The 26,612-nt window shown below is 45.4% G+C and overlaps 1 protein-coding gene across 3 annotated transcripts in view; it reads right to left on the reverse strand.

The window, feature by feature from the left end:
* The window catches only part of PPP1R36 (protein phosphatase 1 regulatory subunit 36), a 114,202-nt gene that overhangs the window by 71,444 nt on the left and 16,146 nt on the right, over positions 1 to 26,612 (reverse strand). For 2 of the 3 annotated variants that reach the window (XM_077464332.1, XM_077464331.1), the window contains exon 3: positions 368 to 486. The exons of the other annotated variant lie outside the window; for it this stretch is intronic. In XM_077464332.1, coding sequence (XP_077320458.1) covers positions 368 to 486 — 119 coding nt within the window. The remainder of the gene's footprint in view (positions 1 to 367; positions 487 to 26,612) is intronic. 3 annotated transcript variants of the gene reach the window in all.

The raw sequence follows: 26,612 nt of genomic DNA on the forward strand, positions 1-26,612 counted from the left end.
ACAATTTCATTTGGGTACAGTGTAGCATGACCGCGCAATTGTCACTGAAAGCGCTAGAGCGCTGAAAGCTGAAAATTGGGCTGGGAAGGAAGGGGGTGAAAGTGCCCTGTATTGTAGTGGTTAAGGAACCCTTAGGAACCCCCATAGAAACCCTAGGGTTGCATGGAAGCCTGTATGAAAAAGGCTGCTATAGAACAGTAACCAGTAGGCCAGACATCATGGTTTGCTACTAGCCTGCAAGATTAAATGATTAAATGCGGCAAGTTTATTAAAACATTATAAGCGTCAATATATTACACAATATTGTCAATATATATATATATATATATATATATATTAACTAAACCTTTAATCACTAAGAACTTACCCTTGGCATCATCCAATGTCACACATCTGTTGTCTGGAATCCTTCCAGGCCGGGGCGACTTGGTGACTTTATCAAGTTCTGTGCATTCTGGAATTCTCCGTAATGATGTATTTGATGCTCTTAAATAGAGAGTGCAAATGAGGTTACTTGAGATCTCAAAGTGAAGCTAACAATACCATATCACATGGGGTAAACAAGCTCCACCAACAACTCTTATCATTTTTGCCTGGTTGTTGGCACATTGAATCACATGCTGGCTTCCTATATCTTCTGGGTCCCACAAATGAGCTGTACTAAACAGAAGTGCAAGTTGTAATCAATTGCCACCATCGTTATAGCGCAGGGATCTCGAATCTTTCTAAACATAGGATCAGTTTATTGTCCATCAGACTTTAGGGGGTCGGACTTTCGCCACTGACCAGTGAGGGTAGAAAATGATCTGGGGTGAGAGTAAACAATGCCCCCATCATTGGTATTAGTGGGAGGAATAGTGCTTCATCATTAAAGTCAGTGGGAGGAATAGTGCCTAATATCAGCGAGAGGAATACTGCCCCAAGGGCCCGCAGTAAGAGACCACTGTTATAGAGCCATAAAGATTAATCCAAAAATAAGCTGCAAATGGTGGTCACTTTTGCAAAGATCTTGACTGTGGAAAAGAAGAGACAAACCACTACAAAAACTATAAAACGTGGGCCATTCAACCCAGAGCGCTGCCCAGAGATATATAAACTATTTGGCGTGTATTTAATACAAATTTACATAGCTATTCATCCCGTGAATCGTTCGGGACACAGGCAGAGCAGCGGTGGTCTGCCTATGTAAACAAGGCAGATCGCCGTTCTGTGAGAAGGAAAGTTTGTGATCCTGTGTTCTAGCAAAGCAGGAACACAGATCTCTGCCTTCCCATATTAAAAGCACCTCCCCCATAGTTAGTAAATACTCCCTAGGCACACATTTAACCCTTTGATGACCCCTGATGTTAACCCCTCCACTGCCAGTGTAATCAGTACAGTGACAGCGCATATTTTTAGCACAGATCACTGTATTAGTGTCACTGGTCCCGCAAAAAGTGTCACTCAGTGTTTGGTTTGTCCACCGCAATGTCCCTGAACGCCGCCATCACTAGTACAAAAAAAATAAAGAAAAAAAATTCTATAAATCTATCCTATAGTTTGTAGATGCTATAACTTTTGTGCAAACCAATCAATATACTCTTATTGGGATCTATTTTACCAAAAATATGTAGCAGAATACATATTGGCCTTAATTGATGAAGAAATACATTTTTTTCAATTTTGTTATTGGATATGTTTTATATGTTTTATTTTTTTCCCAAAATTGTCTTTTATTGTTTATAGCGCAAAAAATAAAAACCGCAGAAGTGATCAAATACCACCAAAAGAAAGCTCTATTTCTGGGAAAAAAAGAACATACATTTTATTTGGGTACAGCGTCACATGAACGCACAATTGTCAATTAAATTAACGCAGTGCCATATTGCAAAAAATGGCCTGGTCATAAAGGGTGGTAAACCTTCTGGAGCTGAAGTGGTTAAGGACAGAGGGCAGAGCCATGCTAATAATTTCTCCCTTTTTGATTCCTGGAGTCTCTTCTTACCATACCCTGAATGGCTTACCGTCTTGTTGGGTCCCAAACCCTACTTCATAGGAGCTATGGTTTTCATAAACTGCACTGATGGCCAAAAAACCTGAAATATTTGTGGAATGCAGTGCGGAATAAATGGCTCTATAATATTAGGCTTTGTTTGCACTATATATCAGCGGTTCTGTGCATGCATGCATATGGCTGATGAGGCATAAAGGGTGATTTTCATGGCTCCTCCCACTTTCTTGAAATAAAGAATAATCCTCTAATTTTTGTGATATGTGATCTAATGAGACACATTAATACCCACAGTTATATGAAGGCTTTACTGTGTTACATGCTGATTTGCTTGGAGGGCTTTTTGATTAATTTAGTCCCTTCTCAGCATAACCTGTATAGTTATAATGTCACTAAAGAACGTATGCTGAATAAAGTCAATACAGTATTGAGGCAACCCACCAAAAAATTGCACATCCAGATACAGCTTTATTCCAAAATCAAATAAAAGGAATGGTCATCAAGCCAACGTATCTCAGGCCAAAGCCATGCTCCTTTCATCAGATGGAATACACAGTGTAGCACCCTGATGTTTAGGCAGGGTTGCTATTAAATTTATTTTCCACGTGATAGTTGCTTTGGCCAATTGATAGGAGGTTAATTGATTTCACCCTAATTCGAGAATTGCTGCACTTCTCACTTCTGTCACTAGATGGCCGGGTATCTGGTGGCATTAGATAAGACAAGGGCATTGCAAGGACAGATTAGGAATGAATGGGGTGTCTCAGCCAATGGGCAGGAATTTTTTTGGGTCCCTTGGCCTGCTGGAAGACCCTATTTATTTGGCCCCGTCTGGGTGGACATGTGTTGTATTGCCCAGGCTCCTAGGCCAAAAACCTAAGGCCTATCCCGGGGACATCTGGCTGCTAGACTTTCTGAGAGCCTATCCAGAAGTAGTGCAGGTTTGGGACTGCGGTCTTTTAGTCCAACCAGAAGTAACGGTCCTGCCGGCCAGGGGGAACCTGTCATGGTCGGAGATAGAAGGGAGGCTGTCTCCACAAGGGGACCATCCACAAGGAGACCACAGTGAGTAAGCTGAGGCAAGTACAAGAGCAGACTTCTCGCCAACCAGGGATGGTGAAGAAGTGGAAAAGCTTCAGCAAGTGCCAAGTCAGGAACCCAGCAGGACAGCAGAGGTGATGCTTGTGGAGTGCCAAGCCAGAGACCTAACGTGTCAGAAGGAGTGAAGCTTGAAGAGTATCTGAGTGCCAAGCCAGGGACCCAGTAGTGAAGCGGGGGTGACATTTGAGAGTGCTACAGTGAAAAAGCTCAGGGGATCCAGCTGCTAGTGGATCTGAGGTCTGGTCAGAGAGACTGGTAGCTGATTGAGTGGAGACCCACAGTGAGTTAGTGTGGGGTAAATGGAACTGTTTGTTTTTCAGAAAGTTGAATTACCGTTAGTAACAGCTACAAGATTGTTGCTATAGGAGACAGCAGTCCTACTTATACAGAAGTGTCCAGCTGGAGGCCTTCACCTGTATAGCTGTCTACCTATAGAAGTCTCAGAGTCTGCCAATTGACATTGCATCTACGTAAGGGTGTCCTGGCCCTAATCCTCTCTCCCACAGTTCTGTTTAACCACTTACAGACCGGACCATTTTGCTGGTCAAAGACCAGACCACTTTTTGCGATTTGGCACTGCATCGCTTTAACTGACAATTGCGCGGTCGTGCGACGTGGCTCCCAAACAAAATTGATGTCCTTTTTTTCCCACAAATAGAGCTTTCTTTTGGTGGTATTTGATCAACCCTGCGGGTTTTATTTTTTGCGCTATAAACAAAAATAGAGCGACAATTTTGAAAAAAAACGCATTATTTTTTACTTTTTGTTATAATAAATATCCCCCATAAATATATATATAAAAAAAACATTTTTTTCCCTCAGTTTAGGCCGATACGTATTCTTCTACATATTTTTGGTAAAAAAAATCGCAATAAGCGATTATTGATTGGTTTGCGCAAAAGTTATAGCGTTTACAAAATAGGGATAGTTTTATAGCATTTTTATTAATAATTTTTTATTATTATTTTTTTTACTAGTAATGGCGGCGATCAGCGATTTTTATTGTGACTGCGACATTGTGGGGGACCCATTTTTGACACATTTTTGGGACCATTGTCATTTATACAGTAATCACTGCTATATAAATGCAGTGATTCCTGTGTAAATGACACTGGCAGTGAAGGGGTTAACCAGTGGGTGGCAGTGTAGGGGTTAAGTGTTCCTAGGGGTGTGTTACTAACTGTGGGGGGGGTTGGGCTTTCATTTAGTGAACACTGATCTCTGCTCCAATCACATGGAGCAGAGATCAGCGTCACTAGTTGCTAGGCAGAATGGAGAAATGCTGTTTACACGGCATTTCCTCCATTCAGCCGTCCCGTGAGACGATGCCCGCGGCGATCGAGTCCGCGGGTCCCGCGACCGGACTCACGGGGGTCCCGACCCGCGCTCCCGATGGCAGGGCGGCATTGAAGATTGGACGCACATGTATGCCAATATGCCTGCCCGTGCCATTCTGTCGACGTACATTGTCGTGCGCTGGTCGGGAACCGGTTAAGAGACAATAAATCTCTTTGAATTCAAAAAGTGTCTGGCGCCCACCTGTTCATCTTGTGTTACACCCACCATGCCTTGTAACCCACTCTACACTGAAGGATGTTAGCTGTCCTTAACTCTGGAGGTCACCATTGGGCTTCAGGGGCCCCGGGACTTTGCTACAACAGTCTGTGAGCAGGTGGTTTGAACTGCTGTTAGCAGCTAGTTTGATCTGCCCAAAACATGTTGGCTTGGTGACCATTCCTTTATCTGGTTTAGGAATACAGCTGTAACTGGATGTGCAATTTTTTGGTCTGGTACCTCAATTTTGATTTGACTTCAGTGGCAGGCTAGGGGGCCAGTGGAGCTTCCCTGATTATGAGGGGCAGCCTGACTCCAACCCTCCAGGGCCGGATTAACATAGGGGCTATTGGAGCTGCAGCTCCAGGCCCCTTTCTCAAGATAGGCCCATTTGCCCAAAAAAATAATAATAATTTAAAAAAAAATTACTTTGAGGATTGTAGCTCGGCAATCAGGAGTCACAGAGACCCAACATTTGGGTAGGTAGCTAAAGACCCACTCCAGCACTGGTTAAAATATGGGGCTGCTATCATTTATGGTTCCGGAGATATAGGGCTGCTTGTGCAGCCTGTCAGAAGCTACATACAGAGCGACCAGTTTAAATACAAGCTGGAACACTCTGCAGCCGACTGAGAGGATGAACTCACAGTGCTTATAATAATTATTTGTACATTACTTATGATAATTAACCCCTTGCCACCCAGGCCCATTCTGAGACTTCTCTCCTAAATGTAAAAATCATAATTTTTTTATGCTAGAAAATTACTCAGAACCCTCAAGCATTATATATTGTTTTAGCAGACACCCTATTGAATAAAATGGTGGTCTTTGCAACTTTTTATGTTACACAATATTTGTGCAGCAATTTTGCTAACTTTTTTTTGGAAAGAAACTATTTCATTCATAAAAAAAAAAACCACTAAATTTAGCACAATTTTTTGTTGTGTACTAAGCGATGCTTTAAATTTTTTTACAGGTTACATGTTTAGAGTTACAGAGGAGGTCTAGTGCTAGAATTATTGCTCTCGCTCTAACAATCGTGGCGTATGTAACCTGTGATACTAACCAGTGCCTACCCAGGGACTGACTAGTATCTCTCCCCAGCCTGTCCCCACACACCCTCTAACCTGCTGACCTGTGAATGGGGCAATCACTCCCGCAGTGTTATTGTGTTCTGCCACTAAATACAATGATTAGTCTTGCTAACTATAGCTGGCAGCACTGATTGTTTTGGGGAAAACCTGACAGGCTGGTTGTACTCAAGTTGGTTAATAGGTTGACTTGTGTAAAACCAGCTAGCCCATACATAGATCGACTATGGCTGGTCTCTGCTTAATTGGTGTCATTTCAATCCATAATGGCCCGCTTAACCACTACACAGTCCCTAAACATCCTTCCACAAACCTTTACATTTTTCCTTCCGAGATTATTTCATCCTCCTCTCCTATACATAGTGCCCACTGTCATACTCTCCACACTTCTCTCCTATACATAGTGCCCACTGTCATACTCTCCACATTTCTCTCCTGTACATACTGCTCACTGTCATACCCTCCACACTTCTCTCCTATACATAGCACCCGCTGTCATACCCTCCACACTCCTCTCCTATACATAGTGCCCACCGTCATACCCTCCACACTCCTCTCCTGTACATACTACTCACTGTCATACCCTCCACACTCCTCTCCTATACATAGTGCCCACTGTCATACCTCCAACACTTCTCTCCTATACATAGTGCCCACTATCATACCCTCCACACTCCTCTCCTGTACATACTACTCACTGTCATACCCTCCATACTCCTCTCCTATACATAGTGCCCACTGTCATACCTCCAACACTTCTCTCCTATACATAGTGCCCACTGTCATACCCTCCACACTCCTCTCCTGTACATACTACTCACTGTCATACCCTCCATACTCCTCTCCTATACATAGTGCCCACTGTCATACCCTCCACACTTCTCTCCTATACATAGTTCCCACTGTCATACCCTCCACACTTCTCTCCTATACATAGTGCCTGCTGTTATACCCTCCACACTCCTCTCCTGTACATAGTGCTCACTGTCATACCCTCCACACTCCTGTACATATTGCTCAAAGCGGTAGTAAACTTTTCTAACATTACTACTTTTTAGGGGCACTAAGGTAGGTTATGCCATAATGTACAAGTATGCCCAGCATATTAGCACATTAGGGTACACTTAAATTGTCTGACTGAGCCCTCCAGTCCTGTGCTGTGATCAATCCGGCGGGGCCCAGGCACTTCCATCTTCACCCGGTCTTCCTTCTGGGTTCTGTATCTTCGGTCACTTGCCTTGGCCAGGCTGCGTTGATGTCATTCTCACACATGCTCATGTGCATCCTCTTTCTCTCATCCCCCCCTTTCTCTCTCATCCTCCCTCCCTTACCCCTCACACCTCTTTCATCCCCTTTCTCTCTCTCTTTCTTTCTCTCATCCTCCCTCCCTCTCTCTTGCTTTAATTTAATTTGTTATAACAAAAAATAGTTTGCATTTTTATTTATTTATTGTTTATAAAAGGCCCCACCAAAATCCTCAGCACCAGGCCCGTGATGTTCTTAATCTGGCTCTGCAACCCTCCTACTACATTTTTCCAAATTATTACATTGGAAAGTCTTCCTATTTGGTTGAGAGTATGTCTGCTATACTGTATATTTGTCATTAGTAAATACAAATTACTGACATGCTGACAAGTACTCTTTACATTGGGACCTTACGATATACAAACCATTCATGTCATCCCACAAACAAAATACATCTGGATGTGTCTGTGCTTCATAGAGGACTGCAAGCATGTGTATAAATACTGTGTTTCTCCATCTCCGTTCAGTCAAGGATGCTGTTCAAGGCACCCAACATGCTCCTTATAAGCAGATGATGCCATCTTTTATTAGGGTGCCGGTGGCTGGCCAGCACGGTGTCCATGGTTTTAATGCTGCACAATAAAAACATGTGGCTTTGTGTAACAAAATCGGCAGGCTTGATCCACCTGGTGGCTTGTTGACAATTTTTGGGCATTTTTTAGGCATGTCACCCCTGAAGAACCTAGATATTACCCCAGTTGACAAGGCTGATATAGATCATGTGTATTCCAATTAATGCTTTGTTATTGAGGTTATGGTGCAATGACATGGCAGACAGTATGTGCACCTATAAATAACTATGTATGTACCCCTAACAACCCACAAACAGTCACGTTAATCTTGGCCTGTGTGTACAGAATGTCACTCTTGGACTCCCCCAGCTTTCAGCAAGCTGCCTATTGTAAAATCTCATGAGATGAGCATCTAAATATGGCTGTTTGTGGCCTGGTATGTCTCATCAAGGCAGGCTAAGCTCCTAGAAATACAACACATATAAAGCTGAGAAAGCCCAGTGCCAAGATAATATCGTATTAAAAATTCTCCAATGTTCCCGTCACTGCAGCAAAATAGACCGTGAATAATACAAGACAGACCAGCAGATCTTATAATAGGCAGAGTACGAAATGCAGCACATACAATTATTCTGCTGTTCAATCTGCATAATGCAGACCAGAACATTTTACTACTTAATTTCCAGAACATGCCTGGGCTAAATTAGTGTTGGCGCACAACCGCTTTTTGGACAGATTAAAGCATCTGGCTGAGTTCACCTTTGGCACATCTTTCCCCATAAAGTGACCATGCAGACAAGGGGCACCGATAGGTGAAACACAAACTGATATTATAAATATTGATTACTGTAGATGCCAAACCTGTAGGCCATGTAGAAGATTGGATGAAGATTGGCTGAAATACTCTCGTCTTTGTTTACATTCTCATCCTGGCTAGTTTTCGGAAATGATTCAATATGGAATCATTTCATTTTGAATTCCCTGCTTCGACTTGCATGGGGATAAGGCAGGGGTTTCAATATGGATATGATTCTATACACACATGTAGGGTACTTTTTATTATTTTTATTAATCATGTCAACAGTATTTCAGTTACTATTAGAAAAGAAGGGGGAACTAATGTCCAAAACCAAACTAGATAAATGCAGTAATTAGAAGATGTGAGAAGCCGCCAAAATATAAAAGTTTTCACACACAAAAAAAAAAACGGAGTTACTTACCGGTAACATCCTTTTCCAGGAATCTTTCAGGACAGCCACCATAGAGAGACCCTGGCTCCTCCCTTCCTAGGAAACACCGCCTTCAATTTGAGATTTAAGCCTCATCCTCCCTCCAGCCCCTCAGTTCTTCGCGAGGACCTCCAGCCAACTGGGGAGGCGCAAGAACATGTCAAACCAAACATTATGTCTTACCTGACGGCTTCATGCGATGAGTTCTTCGTAAGTAGTTCCAATCTGGGTGGGTAACGGTGCTGCCCTGAAAGACTCCTGGAAAAGGATGTTACCGGTAAGTAACTCAGTTTTACCCAAAACCGTCTTTCAGGACAGCCACCATAGAGGGGATAAGTGAGCACCTTACCTTAGGGTGGGACTACCGCCTGCAGCACCTTATGACCAAAGGCTTGGTCTTAAGCAGACAGCAGATACAATCTGCAGTGCTTCACAAACGTAGAAAAGCTGGACCACGTTGCAGCCCTACAAATCTGCTCAGGCGAAGCACCAGCCCACTCAGCCTGAGAAGTCGCCATTGACCTAGTGGAGTGTGTTTTAATCGCCACTGGGGGTTCCGCCCCCTTTGTCACATAAGTCTGACTAATAGCCATCCTCAACCATCTGGCAATTGTACGCATAGAGGCTCTGGACCCATTCTTGGACCCTGAGAATAATACAAAAAAGGAGTCAGACTTCCTAAACTGACTTGCACTCTCTAAATACTGCAGGACACACCTTCTAACATCCAAACTATGAAAAATACATTCCTGTTCCCTCACAGGATTTGAACAAAAGGTAGGTAACACAATCTCTTGACCCCTATGAAATTCAGAGGCTACTTTTGGCAAAAATGCCGGATCCGTTTTAAAAACTACACGGTCTAGGAAAACCTGAAAAAAAGGTGCCCTCACTGAGAGAGCTTTGAGTTATTATTATATTATTATTATTATACAGGATTTATATAGCGCCAACAGTTTATGCAGCTCTTTGTTCACTCTCCTTGCCGTAGTGATCGCCACCAAAATACAATTTTGAGGGGGATCCATTTTAACGTGCAGGTTCCCAACGGCTCAAGGGGTTCCCCTGTGAGCGCCTGCAAGACTAAAGAAAGATCCCACACCGGGAAAGGGGAGATTCTGATAGGCCTTTGTTTACTCAAGGCCTTAAAAAATCTGCCTATCCATGGATCTGTCGCTAATTGCTTTTCTAGAAAAACACATAAAGAGGCCTAGAGGCGATTCAGTTCGCATTGTGCGCTATATAAGTATTTCATTCATTCATTCATTCATACCTGTCCTTTCAGGGTACTAGGCCTTTATCTGCCCCTGCCTGCAGAAACTCCAACACTGCTACGGAGCTGTGTACATCGAAAGAGTTTTCCAAGCACCAACTATTGAAACGTTTCCACACCTTCCGGTAAATAGCTTGCGTTTCCCTCATTCTGCAATTTAGAAGAGTGGCTGCTAAGCGATCAGAAAACCCTTTGCCCTTTAGTAACTCTTCCTCAGAAGCCAAGCTGCGAGGTTCTACCACTCTACTTGAGGACAACAGATTGGCCCCTGGAAAAGAAGATCGTCCTGGACTGGGAGCATCCAGGGGGGTTTTGCAGCCAAGCCCTTCAGAATGGAGAACCATGGCCTCCTGGGCCAGTGTGGAGCAATCAGGATCAGAACTGTTTTCTCCACCTGAAACTTTCTCAGAACTGCAGGAATCAGCACAGGAGGGGGGAAGGCATAGCACCTGGAGAACCCCCAGCTCTGAGCCAGAGCATCCACTCCAAACGCCCCATCCCAACTGCTTAGGGAGAAGAAAATACAAGCTTTTGCATTTTCCCTTGAGGCAAAAAGGTCTGCCGATGGGACCCCCCACCTTTGGGTGATCATTTTGAAGATCTCCTGCTTCAATACCCAGTTGCCTTCCCTCAGAGTCTTCCTGCTGAGGAAGTCCACTAAATGATTCTGCTCTCCCTTCAAATGTATCGCCGAGAGAGACAGAACATTGGCCTCGGCCCATCTGAGGATGGATTCTGTCAGAACCCAAAGTGTTCCTCTCCTGTTGCCCCCCTGTTTGTTGACATAGGCCACCACTGAGAAGTTGTCTGACCGGACCCTCAGGTGTTGTCCCTGGAGTTCCCCCTGAAAGTCCCTGAGTGCCAGGTCCACCGCTCTCAGCTCCCTACAATTTGAGGACCTCATTACCTCCATCTTCCCCCAGGAACCTTGCACCATCCTGAAACCTAGATGTGCTCCCCAGCCTGAGCCGCTCGCATCAGTTGTGACAGTCCTGGATACCAGTAAGACCTACTCCAGGCCCTGGGACTGATTTACCCCCTTTCTCCACCACCAAAGGGACCTCTTGACCTGGGATGGAACTGAAACCAATGAATCCAAAGACCCCTGACTGTGGTCCCAGATCTTCAAAATGAACAGTTTCAGAGGATGAAAATGTAATCCCGCCCACTGCACTGCTGGAAGTTTGGATGTCAGTAAGCCCAAAGACGACATAATCCCCCTTAATGAGACCTGACAGCTGCCCTGGAGAAGCAACGTTGCACTGTCTATCTTCCGAATTTTTTCCAAGAGAAGGAAGACCCTTTGTTCTGAGACATTCAGAGGCTTTAGATTCAGGATGAGCCTGAATTTTCCCAAAGGATTGCAGACCACAAAAATGTGGGAATTGAAGCCTCTTCCTATCTCGCCTACTGGAACCCGTATCACCACCTCCTGTTATTCCAACTCTTGTAGGGAGGACAGAAGAGCAAAAGATTTTTCTGCGCATCTCGGTAACAAGAAGCCTGAGTGGGGGGGATCCAAGAACTCCTACCGATAACCCCTTCTTATGATCCACAGCACAAACTGATTGGAGGTGATAATTTCCCGTTGTGGGAAGAAAGCCCCCAACCTTCCTCCCACCATGATCCTGTCATTGGGTCTCTTTGGGCTGTTCAGGAGGGCGAAAAATCGCCCCCCCCCCCACGCCCCTTACCCTTCAACCCCCAAGACTTTTTCTGTCTTTCAGTTTTTGTGGCCTCCAACTTCTTCTGAGGACGAGCCTTTCTTTTGGCCTGTTTCCCATATTGTCTTTTAATAGGAAAGGCCTTCTTGTTATTGGCCGTCCAATCCAGGACTGTCTCCAAACCTGGCCCAAATAACAAATCACCTGTGAGAGGAATTCCACAAAGTTTGATTTTGGACGCACTATCTCCCTGTCATGTTTTCAGCCATAAGGCTCTCCTGGTCGGGGCCGTGGATCTTGCAGACATATGGACAGATTCCTCCGAAGCATCTGCAATATAAGCTACTCCCTTGTGTAACATGGGAAAAGAAGACAGAATAGTTTCCTTTGCTGTTCATGCTTCAATATGGGCCTTAATCTGTGTGAGCCAATATTCTATATTATGGGCTACCACAGTGGCTGCCATGGCTGGCTTCAGGTTTCCCTGAGATGAGTCCCAAGCCTTTTTTAAGAGTGAATCTATCCTTCGATCCATGGGGTCTGACAGTACCCCCATGTCCTCAAAGGCCAGATCAGTATGCCTGGACACTTTGGAAAAGGCCGCATCTAACCTAGGAGACCTGTTTCATACCAGAGTCTCCTCTTCTGCAAAAGGAAACCTTTGTTTCAATGCTCTTGAGAAAAAGGGTTTCCTCTCAGGATCCTGCAATTCCTTTATGATGGTATCTATTAGGACCTTGTGAACCGGGAACCCCCTCTTCTTCTGTTCCTCCAAGCCCTTGTACATCTGATCGTGAAGTTACAAGGTATTCCTTTCCTCTTGAATACCTAAAGTGGTGTGAATGGCTCCTAAGAGATCCTCCACTTCTTCAAGAGAAAGCTTATACTGTGAGGATCTTTTGGATTCCCCATCCAAATCCTTAGCCGACTTCCCCTGGGAATCTGAGGTGGCACTGTCCACATCGTCCCCAACTACCTCCCTGGAGCCCTCTGGCTTATCCCCACCTACAGGGACAATATCCACAGGGATAGGTGAACCACTTAGTTGTGCTGGTGGAAGGTTACTCTGGGACTGAGGTTACTGAAAGCTGGAAAATAGCGCCCTAAATGACTGAAAGGTGCTAGAGAGCTCCCTCACCGATGCCGCCAGGTCCACACCTTGTTCTGCTGCCTGTTCCCTCCCCAGCCCATCAATGCACTCCCTACAAAGTGCTTTAGCCCAAGATTCCCCCATAGAAGCCCTGCATGAAGGACATTTCCTCTTGGACCCATGGGGCAACTTGCTAGTGGGTTTCTGAAACACATAAGAGCAGACAGAGAAGCAGTATGAACCAAATGCCACCAGAACTGACAAGAGGACCACCGGTAGTACCCCCCCAGGACCAACCACCACCAGGGTCCCAGATTCACCCCCCTTCCCCCCCAACCACCAGGGAGTGATTACACCGGTGGAGCTACCGACATCTAGGCAAGGGAACACCACCCCAGGGTTCACCTTACCTTGGAGTGGCTGGTGCTGTTGTCTCCCAGGGCTGTTCTTAAAGCCTCTGCTTCCGACAACGCAGAGAACGGATGGTCACAACACGCTTTTCCAAACGCTGTCTGTACAGTGCAAAACAGAGAGGGCTTCACCAGCCAAGCACGCAGTTTGCTTTGAATATGCCACGTCTTGAACCAGGGAGGAAGCCCGCCCCCACCAGAAGTAACGTCGCCCGTCATCCGGTCCGGCCTTCCGCTCCGACGCCACCTGCAACACAGGGGGAACTATGTGCCTCCTTCCTCTGCGCCACGCTAGGCGCCACAGACCTCCCCAGACCTCCGCCATCCCTAAGGATAGTTGGGGTGTGCAGCGGCAATCAAACCTCGGCCTACCAGGATCTCATAGCCGACTGACTGCCCAGGAACACCATAGAGAGCGGTGTCTCCTCACCGGAGGAAACACCATAACTGAGGGGCTGGAGGGAGCATGAGGCTTAAATCTCAAATTGAAGGCGGTGTTTTCTAGGAAGGGAGGAGCCAGGGTCTCTCTATGGTGGCTGTCCTGAAAGACGGTTTTGGGAAAAAGTGAATGAATAAATAGAGTATGTGGTGCTAACTAACTAACTGATCAAAGGATTACCCTTTGATGAAGTCATGTGAGCGTTGCATTACTGCTTACGTGACTTAATCAAAGGGTAATCCTTTGATCAGTGACGCAACACGTCAGGGAGGAGCCAGGTGTCGTCACTTCCGGTCAAGACCAGAAGTACTCTTCTGTTAACTGGAATCACATATTTTAAACTGTGAGTTAATACTGTTTGTTTTAAATATTTTTATTTTTTTGGAAATACTGCACGATGGAGCCATCTCTTTGTATTGCATGTCCTTACCGCATTGGCTAAGCCTTCCAAAAATCCGCTGGTGTTGTGACGATCGTTGGAAGTTGATGGATTGCTGTGACCTGTTCACTCCATTCCGAAGGTTTGACCTGACCCGTAGGGGTCTCTATTAGTGGTGAGAGGCTGGGGGAATCGTGTGGCGCACCACGGATTGTGTGAATGATTGAAAAAATTTGACATTGATCAAATATATATTTTTTTGCCCATGCACTTTGTTTTTTGTGTTTTCTTGTTTTTTTCTTCATGAACTGATATATGGAGGTTCGTTCCCTCCGCACTGGAGTTTTACTGCATTTTTTGGACTATGCACTTTATGTCACTTTATGCACTTTATGAGAATACTGGATGCTATAGTATTTTGCATTTTTTTGCACTAGTTTAATTATCTGCACCTTTTGATGAATGATTCAACGCTATAGTGAATTGTCAAGTTTATATGCATTTACACTGATCGCGACATTTGTGTTAGCAGCTGGAAACGTTTTTTTTTCTGTTTAAATGTATTACTATTTTAGTTGGCACCACATACTCTATTTATTCATTTCAGTTTCTATATTGTCTGTGGTACCTTAACCTCTTGATGCCGGCTACACGCATACAGTATCTCACAAAAGTGAGTACACCCTTCACATTCTTGTAAATATTTTATTATATCTTTTCATGTGACAACACTGAAGAAATGACACTGCTACAATGTAAAGTAGTGAGTTTAAAGCTTGTATAACAGTGTAACTTTGCTGTCCCCTCAAAATCACTCACAGCCATTAAAGGTCTAAACTACTGGCAACAAAAGTGAGTACACCACTAAGTGAAAATGTCCAAATAGGGCTCAATTAGCCATTTTCCCTCCCCAGTGTAAAAGTAAAACAAAAAGAATGATACAGCAGGTCTTGGCGCTGTTTCTTAGGTTGATAAACTTTATATTTAAATAACATTTTTCACAAGGTGGGAAAAACTATGTCCTAAGATAAAAATATTTCATGTACAATGGCTTATCCCAAGACAAGCAGACTAAGAAGACAAGCAGACTAAGGATATGGATTACTAGAACTGTGGTCTGATGAGAACAAGATAAACTTATTTGGTTCAGATGGTGTCAAGCGTGTGTGTGGTGGCAACCAGGTGAGGAATACAAAGACAAATGTGTCTTGCCTACAGTTAAGCATGGTGGGTGGTGGGAGTGTCATGGTCTGGGGCTGCATGAGTGCCACTGACACTGGGGAACTACAGTTCATTGAGGGAACCATGAATGCCAACATGTACTGTGATATACTAAAAAGAAAAGCTGTGCTGCATTATAAATAATGGTGCAAAAACTCATTCAAATACCAAGCGGAGCAGTGGAAAACGGTGCTTGCCATTTTGACACAGAGACCCTGGCTGGGGGATAAGCCACAGGCAATATTAGATCTCACAAAAGGGATCTGATCAGCTGGTATTGTCATTGGTGGAGGACCCACTTTTCTATGGCACTTCTTCTTGGGTGTTGTGTGTAACATCACTTTGGATGTCCTATGGAACACTGTTGGTTTAGGAGAGTGGACTTATTAACCCCTCATTCACGGAGTGTGTTTTCTAGAGACATTTGGAAACAGGGCTGGACTGGGACAAAAATTTGGCCCTGGACTTCATCCAGATCAGCCCACTTTAATTTTGCAAACACACACAAAAACAGTATATAAACTATACGCAATTGCGCAAAAAAATAAATTATTAATCAATTACCGTGACCAGTGACAATAAATTATTAATCAGTTATTGTGACCAGTGACATTAATTTATCAATCAATTACCGTGGACAGTGACAATAAATTATTCATCAATTACCGTGACCAGTGGCAGTAAATTATTAATTAATTATCATGGACAGTGACATTAAATTATCAATTACCGTGACCAGTGACAATAAATTATCAATTACCGTGGACAGTGACAATAAATTATTAATCAATTACCGTGGACAGTGACCATAAATTATTCATCAATTACCATGACCAGTGGCAGTAAATTATTATTCAATTATCATGGACAGTGACATTAAATTATCAATTACCGTAACCAGTGACAATAAATTATCAATTACCGTGGACAGTGACAATAAATTATTAATCAATTACCGTGGACAGTGACAATAAATTATTCATCAATTACCGTGACCAGTGGCAGTAAATTATTAATCGATTACCGTGACCAGTGACAATAAATTATTAAGCAATTACCGTGGACAGTGACAATAAATTATCAATCAATTACTGTGACAATAAATTATCAATTACCGTGAACAGTGACAATACATTTACCCCTACCCCCTCCCCCCACCATGCTGCATATTACAGATATCACAGACATGCCATGCAGCCTGCATCCAGTATAGTATTTGATTATCTTACTTGAATGACACTGGTGAGGTGATGTACTTTTGTCCCTGGACCCTGACCCTGTCTGTGCTGTTGTCTGGAGTGGAGTACTGGAGCAATGTTCTGGTTCCTCCTCGGCGGTGCTTTCTCTCCAGTCCCAGGCTAGGCAGCTAAGCTTGGGCAGCAGCTGCTACGCTCTGACTCCTCCCATATCACCGGGCCACCTCCGCTCTCCGGCCGTGTGTGACATCACAGCGCTAGGACAAGGAGGCTGCCAGTAAGGTTAGTGAGTGGCAGCGTCATGAGGGGGTGGAACTTGTGTGGTGGGCCGGCCCAGGTGCTGTAGTGGAGCCACGGCCGCGGCTGTGGCCACCGCCGGCGTTAAAAAAAAAAACACGCTATAGATGAACCTGACAACCGGCCCAGCGGCCCACTGAGCCAATCGGCCCACCGGGAATCTCCCGGCAGTCCCGATGACCAGTACAGGCCTGTTTGGAAATCTTTTTTGGACTTTAGGAATTAATATTGGTTTTTCAAAATGTTGTATTTGAATGAATTTTCGCACTAATATTTATTTATTCTACGCTATATGGGCTAATGCTATATGGTATTTGAATGAGTTTTTCGTGTCGTTATTTATAATATTATATATTCATTTATTTTTACACTATATGGGTTAATGCTATATGTTTTTTTAAAAATTGCAGCGCAGCTTTTCTTTTTAGTTTATGTCATTATTGTGTGTATCTCACATTGAGTTGTAGCTATCACTTCATTCACTCTCCACCTCAGTATTTTAGTTTTTATATTGTTTGGAGCAATATTTCTTCAGTCACGGTTTATAAAAAAAAAATTGTTTGTAGAATTTAATAGACAGCGCTGTATTGCCACTTTTTTATGTACTGTGATATACTGAAGCAGAGCATGATTTCCCCCCTTCGAAGGCTGGGTTTGCAGGGCAGTATTACAACATGATAACAACCCCAAACACACCTCCAAGACGACCACTGCCTTGCTAAAGAAGCTGAGGGTAAAGGTGATGGACTGGCCAAGAATGTCTCCAGATATAAACCATATTAAGCATCTGTGGGGCGTCTTCAAAAAGAGGGTGGAGGTGCACAAGGACTCTCCATCAGTTCAGTGATGTCGTCATGGAGGAGTGGAAGAGGACTCCAGTGGCAACCTGTGAAGCTCTGGGGAACTCCACGCCCAAGAGGGTTAAGGCAGTGCTGGAAAATAATGATGGCCACACAAAATGTTGACACTTTGGGCCCAATTTGGACATTTTCACTTAGGGGTGTACTCACTTTTGTTGTCAGCAGTTTAGACATTAAAGGCTTTGTGTTGCGCTATTTTGAGAGGACAGCAAATTTACATTGTTATACAAGCTGTACTACTTTACATTGCAGAAAAGTGTAATTTCTTCAGTGTTGTCACATGAAAAGATATAATAAAATATTTACAAAAATGTGAGGGGTGTACTCACTTTTGTGAAATACTGTATATATATATGGCCGCTCAGCGGGTAGGCCTTACCGTCGAGCAGCCACATATATGCGACCCTGTTAAATAAACTTACAGTGCTGAGAGTGCGCTCCCAGCATGGTAGTCGGCAGGGATTGGTAAGCTTCCAATGCATACTTGCGATCAGGAACTTTCCGATCAGGTGACTGCTGTGACAGCCAATCACAGTGGTCACATGACCCGAATGCCCACCAGCTTTTAGAACTCTTAAAAAAAATGCCTATGCAGGTAAAGGATGTTTGTAAATGAAAACAAACTGTGTAGCTCTGACTAAAGTTGAAGAAAGCACTTATTATACATGTAGGCCATTTACATACCTCCCAAAGCCTGACTGGAATACTTCCAGGCCATTGCTAAGAGAGGCCTAATCATTACTGCTCATCTTCACCATCACAGGGGCAAGATTTTTCTCTGATTCAAACCTCCTCACATGTTCCTTCTCTCCCATAACGCAGTAGCTCTAAGCTCAGTGTTTATAGAGGAAGTAAACCCTGATGAGTTTACTTCCTCTTTCATTCCCTGCAAAGGTAAAGCATAATGGACTACTATGCATCACATAGTAGTCCATTATGTGTCACTTACCTGACACAGGAGCCAGCGATGTCACCGCTGTCCCCTGTAGTCCGGCGCATCCATCTTCTCGGTGGGTCTCGCTGCTCCGCCGCTGTCATCTTCTCGGTGGGTCTCGTAGCCATATTCGCCGTTGGCGGTGCCGCGCTCAGTGCACCTTGCGCGCCGCTGTCTACGGCGCATGCGCCGTAGACAGCGGTGCCTGTCTTTCGGCAAATATCTCCTAAACCGTGTAGGTTTAGGAGATATTTCTTGGACCTACAGGTAAGCCTTAATCTAGGCTTACCTGTAGGTCAAAGTGTGAGCTCACTCCTGTGATGGTGGAGGTAAGCAGTAATGACTAGGCCTCACTTAGCAACGTACTGGGGGTAGTCCAGTCAGGCTTCATGAGAGGGGGTTTACTTTACTTTCATGAGATATGTATATGGCCTACACCTATAGCAAGGGCGTTATTCAACTTTGGTAAAAGCTGCACAATTTGCTTTTATCTACAGACATCCCTGCATAGACAGTTTTTGGTAAAGGTGAACTAACCCATTAAATGTTCTATTATGTTTTTTTTTTCTCTTTAGTGTTGTGATACACCCTCAAAGGGAAGACATTTGGTAATCAATACTTATGTGTCATAAGACTGCTTTACCCTACATACAGTGGTCATATTTTCTGAGCCTGTAGTTATTTGTCTTGCCTCCAGTCTCCCCTACTGACACCTATCTAAACTATACCTGACCCACATGTGAAAATAGAGTTGAAATTGAAGTGCCACACCACCACTAAATGGTCCAGATTAATCCTTATTAGACACGTGCGCCGTCAATAAATTTGTTTAATTTTGTTCCGTTACGTATTAGCCGTTAATTCGTATTTCGTAATTCGTGTCTGAAATTCAATTTGGACTCGTACAAAATATGAATTTTCGTTAGGTTTGTTAACTTTTCGTAACAATTATGAACGCTCGTTATGATGAATTAAAAAATAAAAAAATATCTTTCTCAATATGCAGTCGTTGACTCATTATGCTCATTATGAGGGGCTCCCACCATCCCTGTGCTGTGCTGACTTCCTCCTGGGGCTGTACCCCTGCTGTGCTCATTGTGAGGGGCTCCCACCATCCCTGTGCTGACTTCCTCCTAAGGCTGTACCCCTGCTGTGCTCATTATGAGGGGCTCCCACCATCCCTGTGCTGTGCTGACTTGCTCCTGGGGCTGTACCCCTGCTGTGCTCATTGTGAGGGGCTCCCACCATCCATGTGCTGTGCTCATTATGAGGGGCTGCCACCATCCCTGTGCTGTGCTCATTATGAGGGGCTTCCACCATCCCTGTGCTGACTTCCTCCTGGGGCTGTACCCCTGCTATGTGTCATTATGAGGGGCTCCCACCATCCCTGTGCTGTGCTGACTTCCTCCTGGGCCTGTACCCCTGCTGTGCTCATTATGAGATACTCCCACCATCCCTGTGCTGTGCTGACTTGCTGCTGGGGCTGTACCCCTGCTGTGCTCATTGTGAGGGGCTCCCACCATCCATGTGCTGTGCTCATTATGAGGGGCTCCCACCATCCCTGTGCTGTGCTGACTTGCTGCTGGGGCTGTACCCCTGCTGTGCTCATTGTGAGGGGCTTTCACCATCCATGTGCTGTGCTCATTATGAGGGGCTCCCACCAGCCCTGTGCTGTGCTGACTTCCTCCTGGGTAGGGATGAGCCGAACACCCCCCGGTTCGGTTCGCACCAGAACTTTCGAACAGACCCCAAATTCGAACAAACTTTAGAACCCTATTGAAGTCTATGGGACTCGAACGTTCGAAATTAAAAGTGCTAATTTTAACGGCTAATATGCAAGATACTGTCCTAAAAAGGGTTTGGGGACCTGGCTCCTGCCCCAGGGGACATGGGTCAATGCCTAAAATGTTTTTAAAAATGGGAGCACTAATTTTAATGACGATTAAAGTGAAAAAAAAAGTGAAATATTCCTTTAAATATGGTGCCTGGGGGTGTCTGTAGTATGCCTGTGAAGTGCCACGTGTTTCCCGTGTTTAGAACAGTCCCTGCACAAAATGACATTAAACGGAAATAACACCATTTAAAACTGCTTGCGGTTTTAATGTTATATCTGGTTCCTGCAATATGGTTGAAAATCATTGAGAAAAATGGCATGGGTAGCCCTCCCTGCCCATTACCAGCCTATTTGGGTCTTGTACGCATATTAAGGGGAACCCTGTACCCATATTAAAAAAAGGAAATGCGTGTGGCCCCCAGGCCCTATATACTCAGAACAGCAGTATACAGGCGGTGCAAACAAGACAGGGACTGTGTAGGTTTGTTGTGTTAAGTTGAATCTGTTTGTAATTTTCAACTGGTACATTTTTAAAGTGTAGCTCCAGTCAAAAAAAACTATTTTTAAGCTTTTTGGAAAACATAGGGAAGGGTTATCACCCCTGTATAATTTGTTTTGTCGTCCATCTTTTTTCATCTCACTTGCTGTTGTCTCCTTCCGTTTGCAAGTAGGAGATGTTTGTAAATTGGATGTTTGAAAGTAGGGGCCTGCCCTATATGCTCTGCAGAAATGGCGGAACAAGGTGTTGGTTTTGCCACAGCATTGTAAGCCCTCAAAGTGACTCTTGGTGGGCGCTGGAGCGCCCTGCTGTGAACGATTATATCAAGAATTGTAATTACATGCCATTGTTGAACAGTGGTAGAAAAATTGACCTTTGGTTGTTGTGGTGCTGGTGCCACAACACTATAAGTCCTCACCGTTACTCTGGGTGGGCACAGGAAGGGGCCCTCCTGTGAAATATTATATCAAGATTTGTAATTACATGTCCCTGTTAAACAGGGGCAGAAAAATTTGGCCTTAGGCACTGCTGCTGGTGCCACCACACTGCAACCTCTCCCATATACTCTAGTTTTATTGCAGGAATTAGCCCTGCTGCAAAGCATTGCATCAAAAATTGTACTTAAACGCCCCTGTTAAACAGGGGCAGAAAAATTGGGCCTTAGGCACTGGTGCTGGTGCCACCACACTGCAACCTCTTCCATATACTCTAGTTTTATTGCAGGAATTAGCCCTGCTGCAAAGCATTGCATCAAAAATTGCATCCTCCTCTTCCTCCTCCTCATCCTCTTCCTGTGTGATGGGTGGCACAGCAGGAACACTGTCTGGATAAAGGGGGCCTTGAGAGGCAAGGAAGTCCTCCTCTTCCTGCCTCTGTTCTGCCTCAAGTGCCCTGTCCATTATTCCACGCAGCGTATGCTCCAAGAGGTGGACAAGAGGTACAGTGTCACTGATGCATGCACTGTCACTGCTCACCATCCTTGTGGCCTCCTCAAACGGTGACAGGACAGTGCATGCATCCCTGATCATGCCCCACTGGCGTGGTGAGAAAAAACCAAGCTCCCCTGACCCTGTCCTGGTGCCGTAGTCGCACAGGTACTCATTGATGGCCCTCTGCTGCGCGTGCAGCTGCTGCAGCATGGCCAACGTTGAGTTCCATCTGGTGGGCATGTCACATATAAGGCAGTTCTTGGGCAGGTTCAACTCCTTTTGGAGCTCAGCCAGCCGAGCACAGGCATTAAATGATCGGCGGAAATGCACACAGACTTTCCTGGCCTGCTTCAGGACATCCTGTAAGCCGGGGTACCTGCCCAAGAACCGCTGCACCACCAGGTTAAGGACATGAGCTACACAGGGCACATGGGTCAGTTGTCCCTGTCGGAGGGCGGAGAGGAGGTTGGTGCCATTGTCACAAACCACCATTCCTGGCTTAAGCTGGCGTGGCGTCAACCACCTCTCGGCCTGCCCCTGCAGAGCTGACAAAACATCCGCCCCAGTGTGGCTCCTGTCCCCCAAACAAACCAGCGCAAGCACGGCATGGCATCGTTTTGCCTGCGTACTTGCGTAGCCCCTGGAACGCCTACGAAGCACCGCTGGTTCTGAGGACAGAGCACTGGAAGAGGCCATGGAGGAAGAAGAAGAGGAGGGGGTGGAGGAGAGAGGTGTGTCACAACCAATAGTAGCATTTTGGAGGCGTGGTGGCGGAACAACCTCCAACACTACTGCACCTTGTCCTGCATCCTTCCCAGCTGCCAGAAGAGTGACCCAATGGGCCGTGAAAGACAGGTAACGTCCCTGTCCATGCTTGCTGGACCATGAGTCAGCGGTAATATGCACCTTACCGCTGACCGCCCTGTCCAGCGAGGCAAGGACATTGCCTTCCACATGCCGGTAGAGAGCCGGAATCGCCTTCCGTGAGAAAAAGTGGCGTTTGGGGACCTGCCACTGAGGAACCGCACATTGTACAAACTCACGGAAGGGGGCCGAGTCTACCAACTGAAAAGGCAGCAGTTGAAGTGCTAGCAATTTAGCCAAGCTAGCATTCAACCGCTGGGCATGTGGATGGCTGGGAGTGAACTTCTTTCGCCGGTCCAGCAGCTGGGGCAGGGACATTTGCCTGCTATAATCGGACGTGGGTGTACCGCTAGCAGAGTTCCCGGAAGCACTTGGCTGTGACACACCTAATTCTACACCTTCATTCCTCTCAGAGCAGGTTTCAGAGAGGACTGAAGGTCTAGTGGGGTTGGAGATGCCAGCTGATGAGGAGCAAGGAGAGGTCCGCTTTGTTCTTTGGTGTGGGTCTTTGAGGTACGCTTGCCAACGAGCTGCATGGCAGGTCAACATATGTCTGGTCAAGCATGTGGTGCCCAAGCGGCTGATGTTTTGGCCACGCCAGATACGCTTGAGACATATGTTGCAAATAGCAGCGGTGCGATCTGATGCACTCGTTAAAAAAAGGCCCACACCAAAGAACTTTTAGAATAACGCGCAGAGGCAGTGCCCTGCACAGGCGGAGCTCTGCGGTGTGATTCAGTCGGTGTGCTGCCCCTAAGCTGGCCCCCGGAGGGCATCCTGCCTCGTTGGACATGTGCCTCCTCCTCCTCCTCCTCCTCCTCTCTCCTTCCAGGCACCCACGTGGAGTCAGTGCCCTCATCATCCACTCCCTCTTCATCGCTGTAGCAAACCTGGCAGTATGCTGCAGCTTGTGGAACATGACTGCCAGATTGCTGTCCTTCTTGAGCATCCCCTCTCTCTGCGCTCACGCTACTGCCTTCCTCTAGCTGAGTGTCATCATCAGAGCCCACAAAACACTGGGCATCCTCCTGGAGCATGTACCCAACACTGTGCTCAAAGAGTTCAGGAGACTCCTCAGGAGGACGTGGTGGGTCTAGGGAAGGAGTCACTGATGATGACATTGAGAGGAGGGAAGACGATGCATTGGCAGCTGCTTTGCTAGTACCCTGAGACTGGGTGAGAGAGGATGAGGAGGATGAAGAGGGCTTGGTCATCCACTCTACCAAGTCGTTGGCATGTTGCGGCTCAACATGTCCAGCTGCCGAAAAGAAGGACAAGCGTGTCCCATGGCCACGTGCTGATGACAATGCACCGCATCCACGACCAGCACTGTTGTCTCTAGACACAGAGCCGGCTTGCCCTCTTTTATCGGCTCGCGCCTGTCTGCCTCTCCTTGCTGGCCTTCCAGACATGGTAATGGCCTGAAGGAAGTTGGGTAAAAAAGAAGTTGGGTAGTGTATATTGTGCTAGAGGCACACAACACCCACTAACTCCTGCAGATGCCTTTATTATAGAACACCAGAGATAAAGGGGTATATACAGATGTATACTGTGCTGTGCTGGAGGCACACACAACTTCCAATAACTCCTGCAGATGGCAAGTGGGCTCAAATAGAGAACAACTATGTAGGTGGATATAGCAGTATGTACTGGGTACAGAGCACGCAGACAGCACGCACAAGCTCCTAACACTACTGACTGCAAGCTCTATTATAAAAGATAGATCACTAGCTATATAGGTGAGGTGAATATAGCGGTGTATACTGCGGTCAGGGCACGCAGACAACAACCACTACACAACAGCAAGATCGAAAATCGGCCGAAAACGATCGGTGTGTACTGTGTTGAAGGTACACAGAACACCCACTAACTCCTGCAGATGCCTTTATTATAGAACACCAGAGATAAAGGGGTATATACAGATGTATACTGTGCTGTGCTGGAGGCACACACAACTTCCAATAACTCCTGCAGATGGCAAGTGGGCTCAAATAGAGAACAACTATGTAGGTGGATATAGCAGTATGTACTGGGTACAGAGCACGCAGACAGCACGCACAAGCTCCTAACACTACTGACTGCAAGCTCTATTATAAAAGATAGATCACTAGCTATATAGGTGAGGTGAATATAGCGGTGTATACTGCGGTCAGGGCACGCAGACAACAACCACTACACAACAGCAAGATCGAAAATCGGCCGAAAACGATTGGTGTGTACTGTGTTGAAGGTACACAGAACACCCACTGCTTCAGACGCCAACACACTACACAAGGCCGCCGCGCTGGCGGCCTTATATAGTGTGGGGCGTGCACTACACAGCCTGAGCTATGATTGGCCACAGGCACAATCATGGCTCTCCTCGCTGCTGGCGCTGCGATTGGCCAAGCATGCGGGGTCACAGTGCATGCTTGGCCAATCATGAGCCAGCAATGCACTGCGCCATCGCAGTGCATTGTGGGCCGTGAGCGCCACACGAATTTGGCGCGAACGGACCAAAATGTTCGGACTTCGCCGAACGGACGAACAGCCGATGTTCGAGTCGAACGTATGTTCGACTCGAACACGAAGCTCATCCCTACTCCTGGGGCTGTACCCCTGCTGTGCTCATTATGAGGGGCTCCCACCATCTCTGTGCTGTGCTGACTTCTTGGGTTTTTAACTTCATCATAATGAATAATTGTAATTATTATGACAATAATAAAACGATATTAATGAACATTCTTATTTTGTCCGATTCTGAATCTCCTATCGACTACCAGTACTAGTCTATCACTCCCAAATTAAAAAAGGTAATTTTCCCAACCCTCACTCAGCAGCAGAAGAAAACCTCTGATTGATCAACAAACCAGTCACGGAATTTGGATCTGAAATTCGTCAATGAAATGTCATATTTTGTATACAATTTAGAAGCATAGAAATTTGTATTTTGGGATGCTTCCGAATGTATGAACTTTCGCAAATTCGTACGGATTTTTGTTTCGTATGAAATGAACCGCAGATGTCTAATCTTTATTTCATTAAAGGTCAGGGGTACAATTCAAAAAGTAGCCAATGCATTTCAGGGGTCTAAGTGCCCCCTTCATCACGGCTTGACTGGCAACAAAGTGACACAAACCAGAAGTGAATTGGACTTACAATGGTATTTTTCCCAGTGTGAATTCAAAGCACAGGCATAGTCAGCAGCTTGTTTGGCAGCAAAAGATGTGCAAGCAGGCATTCTCTGATCTGTACAAGAAATATCATGCTATTACAGCTGCTGAGATAAGTGATTGTAGATAGATTTTTCTGTTTATTACCTCTGCTCCTGAAAACGCCTGCTCTGAAATTTCAGCTAGTGTGAAATTGAAAAGAAAGAAAAGTCATAGAGAAGAAAAAAACATATTGAAGACAGGCTTTATGCTACCCTGCCATATCTCATACCCCCTGCACCACTGGCCGATAAGTGCTGGCTTCAAGCGGTTCATTACCCGCTATGTTATAATGATATTCCAACAAGAATGAGAAGCCGTTCTCTATCATAAACGTTTGGTATAAAAATGTATTGTTACTTTCTGGTTCAAAGGTTGTTCCGTCCACTTCTCTGCTCTCTAATACGTTTCCAGGGCCGTCTTTAATACTGAATGGACCCTGGGCAAAATTTTTCTTGGGGCCCCCCCATGCAATTTCACTCTCCCCCTGCTCTGAGACATACAATAAATAGCAGCTAAACTTAAAATCAGTTTACTGTATCAGATCAGGCAACGATTACGATTGGTTGCTAGCGGTTAAGGCATATCATTACTGCTTACTGACTGGTTGCTAGAGGTTACAGCACACATTACGGCTCACTGATTGGTTGCTAGATGTTACAGCACACCATCTCCTCACTGCAGGGGTGCATGATATACATATGAATGCTGCCTTTATTTACATATCAATGCTGCCACCTGCAGCTATTT

This window comes from Lithobates pipiens, unplaced genomic scaffold (genome assembly GCF_037356315.1).
Source record: "Lithobates pipiens isolate NorthernLeopardFrog02 unplaced genomic scaffold, aLitPip1_a1.2 Scaffold_30, whole genome shotgun sequence".
Lineage (NCBI taxonomy): Eukaryota > Metazoa > Chordata > Amphibia > Anura > Ranidae > Lithobates > Lithobates pipiens.